Source organism: Balaenoptera borealis, assembly GCF_965194805.1.
Source record: "Balaenoptera borealis genome assembly, chromosome: 1".
In the NCBI taxonomy this organism is placed as follows: Eukaryota; Metazoa; Chordata; class Mammalia; order Artiodactyla; family Balaenopteridae; genus Balaenoptera; species Balaenoptera borealis.
In genome coordinates, this window is record NC_138860.1 from 156,278,503 (window position 1) to 156,297,151 (window position 18,649).

Here is an 18,649-nt window from a genome sequence, read left to right on the forward strand (position 1 = left end):
TTTCACCCATATTTTTTGTAATTTGTTATTATGAAACTATATTTCTCAAGATAGGAGGGTAGAACATATTTTATTTTACAGTTTGTTAGCTTTACTTAAAATTCTTAAACATTTATATCTCCATTTATATTCTTGTCCCAGATCACACAAATGTTAGGAATGGGCCTAAGTGGCTGCCTACTATGTGTTAAACTCCATACTAGGCCCTAGGCCCATGTACCACACAACATGGTCTTGACCTCATGGAGCTTACTATCTGCTATGGACTGAATTGTGTCCCCCACCCAAAATTCATATGTTGAAGCTCTAACCCCCAATGACTGTACTTGGAGATAGGATCTTCAGGAGGTAATTAAGGTTAAATGAGGTCATAAGAATGGAGCCCTTATCCAATAGGCCTGGTGACCTTATAAGAGAAGGAAGATCTCGATCCTCAACCTTTCTCTTTCTCTCCACCCCCCCTTACACACACACACACACACACACACACACACACACACACACAGAGGAAAGGCTATGTGAGCACACAGTGAGAAGGTGGCTATCTGCAAGCCAGGAAGACAGCCCTCCTTAGAAACCAACTGGCACCTTGATCTTGGACATCTAGCCTCCAGAACTATGAGAAAATTAATTTCTGTTGTTTAAGCCCCTAGCCTGTGGTATTTTGTTGTTCTTTGTTTTTGTTTTTTTTAAATTTTAATAATTTTTGGCTGCGTTGGGTCTTCGCTGCTGTGCGCGGGCTTTCTCTAGTTGTGGTGAGTGGGGGCTACTCTTTGTTGCGGTGCTCGGGCTTCTCATTGTGGTGGCTTCTCTTGTTGCAGAGCACGGGCTCTAGGCACGCAGGTTTCAGTAGTTGCAGCACACGGGCTCAGTAGTTGTGGCATGCGGGCCCTAGAGTGCAGGCTCAGTAGTTGTGGTACACAGGCTTAGTTGTTCCACGGCATGTGGGATGTTCCTGGACCAGGGCTCAAACTCGTGTCCCCTGCATTGGCAGGCAGATTCTTAACCACTGCGCCACCAGGGAAGTCCTGGTATTTTGTTATGACAGCCCAAGCAGACTAATAGACAATCCAATGGGAGAAGACAGACAAGTAATTCCTTATTTACAATTGCTGTGAGAACTATAAAGGGAAAGTACAGGGTTTAATCAAAGTACATTCTGGGAAACTCAACTTAGCCTAGGGACAGCAAGGTATGGGTGAGATCAGAAAAACCTTTCATAAGGAAGTGAGATGTAAGCTGAGACTTAAAGAATAAGTAGGAGCTAGCCAGGCACAGATGAAGAAAAGAACATTCCAGGAACAGAGAACACACTGTGCAAAATATAGAGACAAAGGCAGGAATCAGATTGTACAGACAGTTTTATGGACCATGTCAAGACTTTCAGATGTGATCCTAAGAGTAATAAAAAATGCACTAAATGAGTTTAAATAAACATCTAATAATCAAATCCGTACTTTAAAAAACTTTTTCTGGCTATTCTATAATGGATGGGTGGACTGGGGGGTAAGCAATGCTAGACAAAGAAAAACTGGTTAGAAAGTTACAGCAGTAGCAGAGCCAAGAGATTACAATGGCTTGGACAATATGGACACACCAGTGGTAGCAGAAAGAAGTAGAAGAACTTAAGAGATATTTAGAGGTATTAAAGAAAGGAGTTGGTGTGAGGCAGAGACAGGTGACAAGAATAACTGAGTTTTCTATCCTGAGGAAGTGGTACCATTTAGTAAGCTAGAGAATAAGAGAGGAGTAGATTTCTGAGAAAGATAATACCTTTGGTTTTTTGTTTTTTGTTTTTATACATTTATTTATTTATTTATTTTTGGCTGCGTTGGGTCTTTGTTGCTGCGCACGGGCTTTCTCTAGTTGCGGCGAGGGGGGGCTACTCTTCCTTGCGGTGCGCGGGCTTCTCAATGCAGTAGCTTCTCTTGTTGCGGAGCAGGGGCTCTAGGCACGCAGGCTTCAATAGTTGTGGCACGTGGGCTCAGTAGTTGTGGCTTGCGGGCTCTAGAGCACAGGCTCAGTAGTTGCGGTGCACGGGCTTTGTTGCTCCGCAGCATGTGGGACCTTCCCGGACCAGGACTCGAACCTGTGTCCCCTGTGTTGGCAGGTGGATTCCTAACCACTGTGCCACCAGGGAAGTCCCTACCTTTGGTTTTATAAATGCTAAAGATGAGCTGTCTCTGAGATATCCAAGTACATTATAGTGAATTGGTAGTTGCAAGGTCAAGACATATAAACGTGCAGATGATCAGCATAATGATAGCTATTTTCAACATAACAGTAACAAAACAGATTCTCACGAATTCTCCATTTTCAGGTCTTGTGTCCACATACTTATGGCTCACTGACAAACCATGTCCATTTTTTAACAACAAAATGGTTCCTATTGGGAAATTAGTAATAACTATTGCTCATCCCTGCCAATCTCTGCCAATCCCTGCCTTCCCACTGGAGAGGTAGAGAACCTATGTAAGATCATTTCCTGTATAAGCCCAATTTAAAAAAAAAATACTGTTAAATGTAACACAAAGCTATCACTCTGGCCTTCAAAGTCCTTACAGGTACCAAAATTTCCTGATTTGCAAAGTCCACACAGAAACTAAAGTCTTATATCAGGCACCACTGACACCACACAAAGGATTTACTGTGTGTAGCAGGTGGTATCTCTTTTTAGCACATTCTCCAGAAGCATTCATCCAGGCAAATACCATCAAGTTGCATCAGAGTGGGAAAGTACATGACACTGTTTCACATGTCAGTTTCACAGTGGTAAAGCTTGATACATCAAATCCTTGAGCCCCAGGAACTCCTCTCTGCACACTGCCTATCATTGCAGACACCTGGCATTTACTTTCATCCAATATCTGATGTCCTAGTCCACTGAACAAATGAGTAAGCCAGCACTGCAAAAAGGTAACTATCCTAAAGGACTCTTTAAGTTTAATAAAGGCCACCAATAGCAACACACACACCCATCCACACACACACACACACACACACACACACACATACACATACACACACACACAGCATGACAGGTGCTTAGCTACTTCTTCACTCCTACAGTCCATTCTTTACCTCTACTGACTGCTCACAGCCTCAAAGAAATAAAGACATTTCAAGAAATATGAGGCCAATTACCTTGAGTTGTAATAGGTATTAGAAAAGCTTAACTTTCTGGGTAACTAGAGACATAAACACTATTTACATTGAGCTCCTAAGTGTAGGGCCTAGGTATTGGTGCTGAAATTCACAAACAAATAAACAAAAAAATCCTATGTGAAAGGAATTGCCAAGAGGAGGTCCCCTCCACAGAGCCAGGTGAGGGAAGTCATTCAGAACTGTTTAGATTGAGAAAAAGCAAAATACAATACTCCTTTGGCTTGGGTAAACAAATATAAATAGCTTTAGAACTTCATTTTCTTTCAAATTTTTTTCCACAGATATGTACACTGTCAACAAAGTTATCAGCTCCTCTACGTCTGGTATTCTAGACTAGATTTTTTAATGCATTAAAAAATACCCAGATGAGTTTGAATATGAAATAGCTTTCTAAAAATGAAAACAATTTAATTTCAGGAAGCTACATCTAAAATAAATGGTATGAGCCAGGCCAAAAGAACTTTCATAACCAATCTTGCCCCAACAAAGCTCTTATCATTGCAGACCTGGATGTTCTCATTCCGCATATTGGAATTTAGTTGCTCTCTTCTCTAATGTGACCAAAGCCAACCATGAATATCCTGTGGCTCTTCTAAGGCACACTATTGTTCTTTTAACTTGGTTTAGGATCTTAACTAATTTGTTTTTCTGAAGCATTTACAGTTTCTAACAGGTAATTATGGACTGCTAATAATAAGAACAATAAAAAACAACTACCATTTTTTTCAAAGTCTGCTAGTAATAGGCATTGCACTAAATGCTTTAACAATAACAAATAGTTGAGCGCTTAATTGAAGGCACTGCGCCATACACTTTACATGCATAATCTTTTACAAATAAAGTGAGGTACCTGAGGCTACTGTGGACAAACTGTCAACACTCCTGTCTAAGGCCAATACCCCCACATGTACCTAGATGGCCTCCATTTTTGCTTACTCAAGAATATTCCAGCAGTTGTTCTCTCCTCTCCTGCATCAACTTCTCCTTCACTACTGGATAATTTCATTGACATACAAACAAGATGTAATATCTCCTATTTATGTTTTAAAAAGAGGGAGGGACTTCCTTGGTGGCGCAGTGGTTAAGAATCCGCCCGCCTGCCAATGCAGGGGACACAGGTTCGATCCCTGGTCCGGGAAGATCCCACATGCCATGAAGCAACTAAGCCCGTGTCCCACAACTAATGAGCCTGTGCTCTAGAGCCCGCGAACCTCAACTACTGAAGCCCGTGAGCCACAACTACTGAGCCTGCAAGCCACAACTACTGAAGCCCGCACGCCTAGAGCCCGTGCTCTGCAACAAGAGAAGCCACCACAATGAGAAGCCCATGCGCAGCAACGAAGACCCAATGCAGCCAAAAATAAATAAAATAAAATAAATAAATTTATAAAAAAGAAAAAAAAAGAGGGAAAAAATACTCAACTCTATAACCTTTCCAGGTGTCGCCTGATTTCTAAAATCCTCTTTTCAGCAAATCACTTTGAAACAATAGTATAGACTCACTACCTTCTCTCCAAATTATCAGAAGAGGAACATGAGTAATTCAATGAAACTATATACCCTTCACTTACCTTTAACAACTGTTAACATTTTGTTACATTTGCTTTTTTCTCTCCATTCTCTTTCCCTCTCATTCTCTCCCTCTCTTGCTCTAACATACACACACACACACACACTCAATCACTCACACATATACACACTTATTTTTTGTTAACTGAACCATCTGAAAGTCAGTTGTAAACATCATAATACCTCCTCTCAAATACTTGCACAATTAATGTCATTGGCCTAAGAACAAGGAACAACCACCACACAATTGTCACACTAAGGAAGTTTAACACTGGCACACTTTCACCCAACGAAAGTCCACATTCAAATTTCCTCAACTGTCCCAATAATGTCCTCCAACTATTTTTTAAAATCCAGGATCCAACCAAAAATTAATCAAGAATTACATTTATTCACCAAGTCTCTTTTCTCCAATAATCTAGAGCATATCTTTAGTGTTTGCTTGTTTGTGGTCTTTTACAACTTCAACATTTTTGAAGAGTTCAGGCCAGTAGTTCTACAGATTATCCCCTCAATTTGAACTTCTCTGTTTCCTCATTCATTAGATTGAGGTTAAACATTTTTTAACACAAATAACACATAGATAATACTGTCTCCTATTCTGTCTTGAACCCATTCAAATCAAGCTTTGGACCCATCTCTGATCAATGTCACTTGCCAAGGTCACCAATTTGGTCTTCCCTATTACTAACCCAAAGATCAATTCTTAGTTGGTCATCTTACATAGCCTTGACACACTTTCTTCTTGTGTCTTTGGAAGCACCACTTTCTCTTGGTTTTGTTGCAACCTCACTCAGACGGTCCTTCTCAGTCTTCTTTACTGATGGATTCTCCTTATCTCTTAACAAGTAAATACGAAGTGCCCCAGGGCTCAGTCCTTAGATAACTTTTCTATCTAGATTCACTCACTCACCAGGTCAATGCTTCTCAAGCTAGCTGTGGTGACAGGCCAAGTGAAATCTCCATCCATTCACAAACCATTGCAAAATACAATAAATATGAAATAACAGAAAAATGATCAAATGCCTGAAGGTCACAATAATGTCAAATTGCTTACTCTAAATTTCTGTACTTATTAACTCCTGGCAAACTGGTAACAAACAGTTCATTGATCATCACCAGTCAGCTGACCACACTTAAGTAGCATTTCAGTAGTTTATCTCATCCAATCCCATAGCTTAAATATCATCTATATGCTGTCAATCCTTAAATGTATATCTCCAGATCATATCTCACCCTTGATCCCCAGGATTCATATATGCAATTGCTTTATCAACACTCCTTGGATGTCAAGCAAGCACCAAAGTTCCTCCAACAACCCCTATCCTGCCCCTCCCAAGAGCAAAAATAACAACAACAACAAAAAAACCCTGCTCCGCTCACAATATTCTCTACTTGCTCAGTAAATGGCAACCATATCCATCTACCTACTCAGCCCTAAGACCTTACCATCACCCTCAATTCCTCTTTCTCTCATATACCAAAATTAATAACTATCAACAAATACTGTCAGCTCTCTTTTCAAAATACATCCAGAATCCAATCACTTCTCACCACCTAAGCTGCTACCACCCTGTCTAAGCAATCATCACCTTGACTGAATTTTGTAATGGTTTCCTCACTTACTTTCCAGCTTTCACTCCTGCTCTCCCTACAGTCTGACCAACCAGTGACCTTGCTAAAACCTAAGACAACTATTCACTAGGGAAAGAAAAGTTCTTTCAACAAATGGTGCTGGGACAACGGCTATGCACATTCAAAGGAATGAAATCGGACCCTTACCGATATCACATATAAAAATTATACCACATATAAAAATAATACCACATATAAAAATTAACTAATAAGGAATCAAAGATCTAAAGTAAGAGCTAAAACCATAAAACCCTTAAAAGGAAACAGAAGTAAATCATCATAACCTCATTCTAACTGTTTTCTTAGATTCTGTATTTGTCTATTTGGCATCCATTAATTGCTAGCCAAACTAACAGCCAAACTTATTCATATCTCCTCTGTAATCCAGCTTTTGCAGGTATGCAAAACTGCTATTACAAACCCTCCAATCAATCCTGAGTCCACACTCCCAACCACCTCCTTTATCAAACTCGAAGACATCAAGCCATTATTTCATCTGCCCTATATCACTCAGGGCCAAGTACCAAACAACTAAAGACCAGCCCTCTAGCCCTGAACCCGCCAACATTATTCAAAGTAGCCAGCCCTAAACTGTTTACCCTGCCCTGCTTTGCCTTTCCTGTGGAAACCCCAATAAAGGCTCTCTGGCTTCCCCTTGCAGCTTTCTGCCTCCTGACCAAACCTGGTGCTTTCCCCATGTGGCCCTGCATGGCATGGCATGCCCCTTCTCTTGAGGAAACTGTAAGTAATAAATTCTTCTTTCAATAGCATTAGCCTCTTTGTGTCATCAATCAGTTACCTTCATAATTTAAAGCCCAGGAACAAATCAGATCTTAAATTAGGCAATGGTTTCTTAGATATGATATGATATCAAAAGCCCAACCAATGAAAAAGCAGATAAACTGGACTTCATCAAAATTACAAACTTTTGTGCATCAATGGTCACTATCAAGAAAGTAAAACAACAACCCACAGAATAGAAAATATTTGCAAACCAAGTGTCTGATAAGGGTCTAGTATATAGAATATATAAAATACTCTTACAGGGACTTCCTTGGCGGTCCAGTTGTTAAGACTCCGTGCTTCCACTGCAGGGGGGTGCGGGTTGGGGAACTAAGATCCCATATGCCACATGGCGTGGCCATAAATAAATAAATAAATAAATAAATAAATAAATAAATAAATAAATAAATAAATAAATAAATAAAGTACTCTTACAATTCAACAGTAAAAAGACAACTCACATTTTAAAATGGGCAAAGGATTTGAATAAACATTTCTCCAAAGAAGATATGCAAATAGCCAACAAGTACACAAAAAGATGCTCAACATCATTGGTCATTAGGGAAATGCAAATCAAAACCACAATGAGAAACAAATTCAGCAAAGCTGGAGAATACAAAACCAACCAGTAAAAATCAGTTGCATCTATACACTAGCAATGAACAATGAATCTAAAAAAGAATTTAAGAAATAATTCCATTTATAATAGCATCATAAATAATAAAATATTTAGGAATAAATTTAACTAAGGAAGAGAAGACCTGTACACTGAAAACTACAAAACATTTCTGAAAGAAATTAAATGGAAAAACATCCCATATTCATGGATTGGAAGACTTAATATTGTCAAGTTTGACAATATCACCCAAATCAATCTACAAATTCCATGCAATCCATATCAAAATCCCAACAATTTTTTTTTATAGCAGAAATAGAGAAACTCATCCTAATATTCATATGGAATCACAAGGAACCCTGAATAGCCAAAACAATCTTGAAGAACAAAGCTGGTTCTTGATTTCACACTTCTTGATTTCAAAACTTATTACAAAGCTACAGTAATCAAAACAGTGGGGTACTAGCACAGGACAGAAATACAGACCACAGCATAGAATAGAGAGCCCCCAAATAAATCTTCACATGTATGGTCAAAAACTTGACAAGGGTGCCAAGACCATTCAATGGGTTAATAAGGACAGTCTTTTCAACAAATGGTCCTGAGAATACTAGATACTCATATGCAAAAGAATGAAGTTAGATACTTACTTTACATCATAAAGAAAAATTAACTCAAAAGTGATCAAAGGCCTAATTATGAGAGCTAAAACTCTTAGAAGAAAACATACGGAGGAAATCTTTATGACACTGGATTTGGCAATGATTTCTTGGATATGACACCAAAAGCTCAAGCAACAAAAGATAAAATAGATAAATTGAACTTCATCAAAATTAAAAACTTTTGTGCATCAAGGACACTATCAAGAAAGTGAAAACACAGTCCAAAAAATGGAAGAAAATATACACAAATCATATACCTGATAAGAGCTTAATATCTAGAATATAGAGAGAATTCCTACAACTCAACAACAAAAATAAACAGACCAATTAAAAAATGGACAAAGAACTTGATTTCTCCAGAGAAGATTTACAAATGAACAATAATCATATGAAAAGATGCTCAACATCACTAGTAATTAGGAAAATGCAAAATAAAACCACAATGAGACACCACTTCATACATATTAAGATGGCTATTTTTTTAAATTAACATATAATTGATTTACAATATTGTGTTAGTTTCAACATAGTGATTCAGTATTTTTGCAGATTATACTCCATTATGGGTTATTACAAGATAATAGGAATAATTCCCTGTGTTATACAGTAAATTCTTGTTGCTTATCTGTTTTATATATAGTAGTTTGTACCTGTTAATCCCATACCCCTAATTTGTCCCTCCCCACTTCCCTCTCCCTTGTGGTAACCACAAGTTTGTTTTCTAAGCCTGTGAATCTGTTTCTGTTTTGTATATACAATCATTTGTATTATTTTTAGATTTCACATATAAGTGATATCATATAGTATTTGTCTTTCTCCTGTCTGACTTATTTCACTAAGCACAATATTCTCTAGGTCTATCCATGTTGATGCAAATGGAAGAATTTCATTCTTTTTATGGCTGAGTAATATTCCATTGTGCACACATACATATATGTATTTATATATATAAAACATCTTCTTTATCCATTCATCTGTTGATGGACACTTGGGTTGCTTCCATATCTTAGCTATTGCAAATAGTGTTGCTATGAACATTGGGGTGCATGTATATTTTCTAATAAGTGTTGTCATTTTTTCCAGATATACACCCAGGAGTGGAATTGCTGGATCATATGGTAGTTCTATTTTTAGTTTTTTGTGGGAATCTCCATACTGTTTTCCACAGTGGCTGTACCAATTTACATTCTTACCAACAGTGTACGAGGGTTTCCATTTCTCCACATCCTCTCCAACATTTGCTATCTGTAGACTTTTTGATGATAGCCATTCTGACAGGTGTGAGGTGATATCTCACTGTGGTTTTGATTTGCATTTCTCTAATAATTAGTGATACTGAGCATCTTTTCATGTGAAGATGGCTATTCTTTTAAAAATGGAAAATAACAAGTGTTAGCTAGGATGCGGAGAAACTGGAACCCTGGTGTATTCTGGTGTATTGCTGGTAGGAGTAAGAAATGGTGCAGCTGCTATGGAAAGCAGTATGGTGGTTCCTCAAAAAGCTAAAGAACTGTCATATGATCCAACAATTCCACTTCTAGGTATCTACCCAAAATAACTGAAAGCAACACTCAAATAGGTACTTGTACATCCATGTTCAGAGCAGCATTACTCACAATGTCCATTGATGGATAATGGATAAACAAAATATGGTACATACATACAATGGAATATTATTTAGCCTTGAAAAGGAATGAAGTACTGACATGTGCTAAAACATGGATGAATCTTGAAAAAGTTATGCTGAGTGAAAGAAACCAGACACAAGAAGCCACATTTTATATAATTCCATTTATATGTAATGTTCAGAATAGGCAAATCTATTAAGACAGATGTAGATTAGGGGGACTTCCCTGGCAGTCCAGTGGTTAAGACTTCACCTTCCAATGCAGGGGATGAGGGTTCGATCCCTGGTTGGGGAGCTAAGATCCCACATGCCTCACAGCCAAAAAAACAAAACATAAAACAGAAGCAATGTTGTACCGGATTCAATAAAGACTTTAAAAATGGTCCACATCAAAAAAAAAAAAAAAAAAAGAGACAGATGTAGATTAGTGGTTACCAGGGGCTAGAGGGAGTGTAGAATAGGGGAGTGATTGCAAAGGAGTAGGGGGTTTCTTTTTGGGTGATGAAAATGTTCTAATTGAAAGTAGTAATGATTGTAAGACCTTGTGAATATGTTAAAAACCAGTGAATTGTGTATTCTTAAATGGTGATTATACAGTATGTGAATCATATTTCAATTAAAAAAATCATATTTCAATAAAACAAATTGCCCTTCCCCCAAAACTCTCTGACAGATCACATCATTTCTCTGCTTACAACTACCCACTGACTTTCTGTCCCAACTAGTACAAAATGCAAAGTCTTTTCTGTGGCCCACAAGGTATTATAAAATCCAGCTCCTGCCTCATGTTCTTCTACACCCTCCCACCCCAACACCATTGTTCACTTAGCAATAGCCACTCCAGCCTCCTTTCTACATGCCAAGCATGTTCCCACCTCAGGACCTTGGCACATGCTGTATCCCTACCTGGGATGCTCTTGCCCAGTATATACATCAACATCACTCATTCCAGACTCCTGTTCTCTACTCAAACATCATCTTAATGAGAAAATTCCTAGAAAACATGATTTAAAATTTCAACCCCTGGGCTTCCCTGGTGGCACGGTGGTTTAGAATCCACCTGCCAATGCAGGAGACACGGGTTCAAGCCCTGGTCTGGGAAGATCTCACATGCCACGGAGCAACTAAGCCCGTGCACCACAACTACTGAGCCTGCACTCTAGAGCCTGCAAAGCCACAACTACTGAGCCCGTGTGCCACAACTACTGAAGCCTGCATGCCTAGAGCCCGTGCTCCACCACAAGAGAAGCCACTGCAATGAGAAGCCCACGCACCGCAATGAAGAGTAGCCCCCACTCGCCGCAACTACAGAAAGCCTGCGAGCAGCAACAAAGACCCAACGCAGCCAAAAATAAATTAATTAATTAATTTAAAAAAAAATTTAAACCCCTGCCCCACAAAAACACATACCCTCATATCTCTTTATCTGGTTTTATTTTTCTTCATAGCACTCAATACCATGACATACCATACATGCTTTTGTCTGTCCGTCTCTTTGTCTGCTAAAACCTACTGTATCTCCAGTATTTAGAACAGTGCCTGCACATAACAAGAACTGAATAAATACAGTGGATAGATGCATGGATGGATGGATGAATTTGAACAAATGAACGAATAAATGGAAGCAAAAAGACAAACAGAAATGTAGTAACTTGTTTTATGAAAAAGTATGTAGTAAATGGTAGGGCAGAGACTCAACCTAGGTCTGCCTGACTCTGAAGCCCAGGATCTTTACTTCTATGCTATAATTCCACTTACTAATTTGGAGACACTGGAGGAATTACTTGTTGGGTGGAAGTGTATTTTGTATAATGACAAGATATCACATACATCTCGAAATCCATTTTTTAGTTCCTGTCCATTTTCATGCAACTACCAAATTACATGGAAAAGCATAACAACTGACAGCCTCCAAAATGACTGAACTTCATTTATTTTATATTGCTCAGCTATTTTAACATTATGCTAATTAAATGAATCTGACTCCCTCTCTAAAGACAAGAACACCAAACCAGCTGCAAACTCCAAATCTCTCTGCACCCATAATGTATACTAGTGAGAACATGCCAAAGGAAATGGGCCTTTATACCTGGTGGGCATACAGTAGGTTCTGCTCTTGCAAGAGCCATTCTGGGGCAGAAGCAAATAGGGATCTAAGTACAATACCCCTCTCCTTCTGACCAAGACTCAGAGGACAATTATAATAACTTTTAACTTTCCAGACTAGGCTACAAGGACAAGAAATAATGGGCTAAGTGGTAAGTCACTCGTTTTATTAACATCAGTTTCTCCACACTTACTACAAATGTTCAAGTATTGATTAAACTTATTCAAAACACCTTACGCTTTGTGGTTCTTAATTTCCTGTCTTCTCTACTTCAGATGCTAAGTCATGTTCTGCCTCCTACTGCATACTCCCTACGAAGACTTGCCCAGCTCTCTGAAGAAGAGGTACCATGGAGTTTCAATTATTTGGGGAGATGACTAAGCACAGAGATCAGGTAAGCCCAGGTAAGCCAGCCCCTTCATTTTACAAGTGAGGCATTTCAAGCCCAGAAATGATAGTTCCTGTTGAAACCACATATAACTTGTTAGTGGCAAAGCCTAGGTTAGTATCCATGTTTCCAAGATTCCTTCCAGAATAAAACTCTTTCTACTCTAATACTAAAGATAAAAAACACGTATTTTTCTGGTTTACTTAACTCTAAGTTTTCAGAATAGAGGAATGTGTCTAATTGAATCTTGTAACCTCAGAACTTAGATCAGTGCCCAACACACAGTAGCTATTAGTATGTATTTACTGAATGATCAATTGTTTAAATGGGAGTTACTTTATTAAAAAGTATTTCTGGCGAATCCCCTGGAGGTCCAGTGGTTAAGGACTGGGTGCTTTCACTGCTGGGGCCGGGGTTCAATCCCTGGTCGGGGAAATAAGATCCCGCAAGCCACGCAGTGCAGCCAAAAAAAGAAAAAAAAAGTACTTCTGATCTTTATTAATTAAATATTTAAAGGCAGTTAGAAAACGCCTAACTTTATCTACAATAAATAACCAAGAAATTCCTCTAGTTTAAAACTAAATTGATCCTGGGACTTCCCTGGTGGTCCAGTAGTTAAGAATCCGCCTTCCAATGTAGGAGACACAGGATCCATCCCTGGCTGGGGAACTAAGACCCCACATGCCGTGAGGCAACTAAGCCCACACGCTCTAGAGCCCGTGCCGCAACTAAGACCCGACGCAGCCAAATAAATAAAGATTAAGAGTTAAAAAAAAAAAAATTCAATCAATAATAAAAAAAAAACTAAATTGACCCAAAAATTCCTCCAGTTTCAAATAAAAATCATTTTCACAGGATATCCTTCATTCTCAGCAAACTCTATTCATTAGAGGCACACATTCCTGGAAGAAGCTACCTGCCTCAGGCCTTAATTCATTTCACCTAACCTTAAGCAAAGGCAAAACTCAGAGAACTTCCAAATAAAGGGAACCAAAAGAAAAAAAAAAAAATGACAGAAATAATAGGAAAGTGACCAAGTACAAATATTTGCTGAATGTGATGCTGAAAAGCCACTCTCCTTCAGTTATGTATACCTACTCAGTGTATCATTCCATTAAGAGTCCTGGTAGTGCCCTTGCCCAATTTTTAGAAGACTCAGGACACTTGAGAACCTAGAATTGAGATCCACTGCTAGAAATTAATTTAAAGACAGAAATGTGACTCTTAAATAATGAAATATATCCAAATTTAACCTAATATATTTACAAGAATTCTGAAACTAACACATCTTAGACTAAAACTAAAAAATGAAGCACTATCACATATATTAAGTGATCTTTCTAATACCTATATATATATGAAAAAAAAAACAGGTATCATGGTTTATCATTTTATAGATAAGGCAACTGAGGAGATGAAGCAATTCCTCTACATTACAAAGCTAATTAAGTGACATAGCCAAGACTGAACCCTAGTAGTTTGCTGACTCATAACTCCAGTCTCTTTATATCAAAGCACAGTGAGTTTTCATAAAGCAGCCAAAAGGATTTTACAAGAATCCCAGAGGACAATTTAATCATTGGAGCATTTTTACAAAACAAAATCCCAGGATGACAGTAACAGAAACACCATGTGTTTCACACATTTTTAAATGCATATGATACATACATAAAGTATACTTAATAAATAAATAGGAATACTGTCGTGTCTTCTCTATAGTCATGTCTCATACATGTCTGTGAGAGATTTTTCAAAGCCATCATTTTAACACAGCCCTATTTCTTTCGTGTTTCCCAAATCTTGCTCCTTGGCAAAATCACAGTGGCTGTGCTCGCAGGTGCAAAAGTACAGGCTCCCAGGCCCCGACATGGAGATTTTAGTTTAAACAAGCTCAGAATCTGCATTTTAACTGCTTCTATTATTTAAATGTTTGTTTTTAATCTGAAAAATAAGCATTCTAGATGATTCTGGTTAGCCAAATATGCAGTACTACCCCAACAAAAGTCTTAGACAAAAAGCAAGCCAAGAAAACCTATGAAATTTAAATCCAGAGACAAAGATTATTAACGAATTTCCCCAGCCCTGAAGCCAGAAGAGAACAAACAGGTAAACGACAGCCCTATTCCAACCGTAAACCCAAACGTAGCTTTTGTTTGCCCCAACTTGTTGACCTCTCCCTAGTACCATGCTATGGGACAGATGTAGATGCTAAGAGTTTCAATTTTAACATTCTAAAAAAGCTTGATTCTACTAAAACTCGGTAAAGCCCAAAATACAAGCATAAGACTGTGATGGATATTTAAGTGGCAGCTTTCCCCCAGACCCTAGGCAAAAATTGACACAGAGAAGAGGATTTGGGGTGGGGAGTGATGAGGGAGAGGGGAGGAGCTGACCTAGTGAGAGAAGTAGGCTGGCCCACTGGTTTCACTGGCCCAGACAGGAGTCCACAGAAAAAAACACTCATGAATGAGAGTCCTCTGAGTGATACTGAGAACAGTCCCCAGGAGGGATTCCTAAGCAGGATATCATAATCATAATCATAATCATCATCTACTTACAAGCTGCCTCTTCTTGGAAGGCTCAACTCCTTCTGAAAAGCAAAACACAAACATAAGTTAGAGAGAAATAAGGACCCATCTGAGTCCTACAGGTCTGTACTAAATGTCCTAGAAGATTTATAGCATCATCTTAATAATGGCAAAAACTCAATATTTCTAAATAATAACCTTTTTCTTTGTCTCTCAAATTTTAGTGAAATAATAAGCAGTCTGGTTAACTATCTATCATCTCCTCATTCTTCCTTCCCAAAAGGAATGTCTCACGAAATACTTGCAGCACTTTCACCCCTAGATGGAACCAACTGGCCAGTGAAGATTCCAGGTATTCACTGGGCCAGCCATCAACAGCTGATGAATTGTAAAGGACTCATATCATTAGAGTCAGTGATATGAAAGGAATGAAATGGAATATTTTCTTTAATTATAAAATATTTTTGACAAACAAATAAGTACAGAAAATAATATCACAAAGAGATGACTATCACACCACTGGCATGAGAAATAACCCTTGCAATAGCAGTTGGGCCTCTGTGACTTGCTTTCTAAATTTATCAAGTCCCACCTCCCACTAGTCTCCACTTAACAACTATTCTTAATTTTTTGTTTATCTTTTCCATAAGGGTCTTTATTTTTTATTACATATATCCATAAATTATTAGTATTGTTTTACACATTTTTAAATTATATACTTAAAACACTGTATATATTAATCTGCTGACATCAATCTACATTATAATTAGGAGATTCACCCATGTGAATATATTTCACTTTAGTTCATATATCTATAGTACAGTAGTCCAGTCTATAGATTTTTATAGTATTTATTTATCCATTCTCCAGTAAATGGAAATTTAATTTTCTTTCCATGTTTTTCTTCTCCATCAAAACAATGCTCCTTCAATAACAAAAAAACAAACAACCCAATCCAAAAATGGGCAGAAGACCTAAATAGACATTTCTCCAAAGAAGATATACAGATTGCCAACAAACACATGAAAGAATGCTCAACATCATTAATCATTAGAGAAATGCAAATCAAAACTACAATGAGATATCATCTCACACCGGTCAGAACGGCCATCATCAAAAAATCTAGAAACAATAAATGCTGGAGAGGGTGTGGAGAAAAGGGAACACTCTTGCACTGTTGGTGGGAATGTAAATTGATACAGCCACTATGGAGAACAGTATGGAGGTTCCTCAAAAAACTACAGATAGAACTACCATACGACCCAGCAATCCCACTACTGGGCATATACCCTGAGAAAACCATAATTCAAAAAGAGTCATGTACGAAAATGTTCATTGCAGCTCTATTTACAATAGCCAGGACATGGAAGCAACCTAAGTGTCCATCATCAGATGAATGGATAAAGAAGATGTGGCACATATATACAATGGAGTATTACTCAGCCATAAAAAGAAACGAAATTGAGTTATTTGTAGTGAGGTGGATGGACCTAGAGTCTGTCATACAGAGTGAAGTAGGTCGGAAAGAGAAAAACAAATACCGTATGCTAACACATATATATGGAATCTAAGAAAAAAAAAAAAAAGAAAAGGTCATGAAGAACCTAGGGGTAAGACGGGAATAAAGACACAGACCTACTAGAGAATGGACTTGAGGATATGGGGAGGGGGAAGGGTAAGCTGTGACAAAGTGAGAGAGTGGCATGGACATATATACACTACCAAACGTAAAATAGATAGCTAGTGGGAAGCAGCCGCATAGCACAGGGAGATCAGCTCGGTGGTTTGTGACCACCTAGAGGGGTGGGATAGGGAGGGTGGGAGGGAGGGAGATGCAAGAGGGAAGAGATATGGGAACACATGTATATGTATAGCTGATTCACTTTGTTATAAAGCAGAAACTAACACACCATTGTAAAGCAATTATACTCCAATAAAGATGTTAAAAAAATAAAAATTAAAAACAATAAATAAATAAAAATGGGGGAAAAAAACAAAAAAAAACAATGCTCCTATAAACATGCTGTACTTGCTTCCTCATGCACATGTATACAAAGTTTCTTGGAAGTATACACTTAGATGCGGCATGAACTGAGTCAGAAACTGCATCAGAAATTGCTCCCAGAATGACTGTACCAATTTACCTTCCCCCTCCAACACTTCCTAAGAGTTCTCCTTTCCAGACCTGTCTCCCAAACTCCTGACACTTATAATCAATTGCCTTCTCAACATCTCAAATCCAAAGTGTCCAAAACTGAATGTGTTCTCTCCACCAAAACGGACTCCAACCATAGCCTTTCCCCATCTCAGATGATGGTAATTCTATTCTTCCTGTTTTTCAGACCAAAACCCTGGACATCTGGACTCTTGTTTTTAACACACCCCACATCCCATCCAACAGGAATTCTTAATGGCTTTAAATTTAAAATACAGCCAGAATACACCATTTTTCACTATCTCCAAAGACTTACATGTTTACAATCTCTTAACCAAAAACCTTGGATTTAGTCATGTTTTAGAAATCAGAATTGGGGGTGGGTAATTAAAGTAATAGCATATATATATATATATATATATACACATATATATATGTATATATATGTATATATATGTATGTATATATGTATACACACACACACACACACACACATATACCTATATATATAATATATAACACCCTCAACAAAGACTAGGTCACCAACAAAATACACCAAAAACATTAAGATTTCTCCAGTAAAATGTATGACAGCCACAATAAATGTGATAAAAACTCTAAAGAGTCTCAGTTCAGTTTTGTCACCAGAAGAGTTCAAATTAGGTCAGGTTTCACTGCTAAATGAGTTACAGAATCTCTTGGGTTTTGCTATTACGATCTAAGCCACCATGGTACCTCCCCAGCCTCACAACTGTCTCCAACTGGTATCCCATTCCTTCTTCTAGCCTTAACCCACATGGTCTGTTCTTAACAGAGTGATCCTTTTAAAGGTCAGTAAGATCACAACACTCCTACTCAAAATCCTGGAATGGCTCCCCATTTCATTCAAGAATAAAAGTCAAGACCTAGATGGGTGAACCCACCACCCTTCCCCAGTATCTCTCTGACCTCCCCTCTCCCGTGCACACTTGCACATTTTGATCCAGCCACACTGGACTTTACCGTTTGTCAGACACATTCGGTATTCTTCTGCCTTAAAGCCTTGTGCTAATCTGTGCACTCTGCCTAGAATGCTCCTCTTCCCCAAATACTTCCTTGGCTAACCCCTACAGCTTTCAAATCTCTTGGCTCAATGTTCACCTGAGTTCTTAATGAAGCCTACTACCCTGATAGCTCTATATAACATTACAACGTATTTTCCACCCCATCACACTCTTACTCCACTCTGCTTTTATAACCAATACACTTTCAATACACTTACCACTTCTAACATACTACGTAATTTACTTGTTTATAATGTTTATTGTTCGTTTTCTGTCTTTCCCCACTAAAATCTAAGCTCCATGAGTGCTGGGATCTTAGTCTGTTTTATTTAGTAAGGTACCTCAACGACTTAGAACAGTGACTGGCAAGT

At 38.3% G+C, this 18,649-nt stretch overlaps 1 protein-coding gene across 12 annotated transcripts in view; it reads right to left on the reverse strand.

The window, feature by feature from the left end:
- MAST2 (microtubule associated serine/threonine kinase 2) overlaps positions 1 to 18,649 on the reverse strand; it is a 200,988-nt gene that overhangs the window by 99,635 nt on the left and 82,704 nt on the right. For all 12 annotated transcript variants that reach the window (XM_082364124.1, XM_082364119.1, XM_082364118.1 and 9 more), the window contains exon 4: positions 15,111 to 15,142. In XM_082364124.1, coding sequence (XP_082220250.1) covers positions 15,111 to 15,142 — 32 coding nt within the window. The remainder of the gene's footprint in view (positions 1 to 15,110; positions 15,143 to 18,649) is intronic.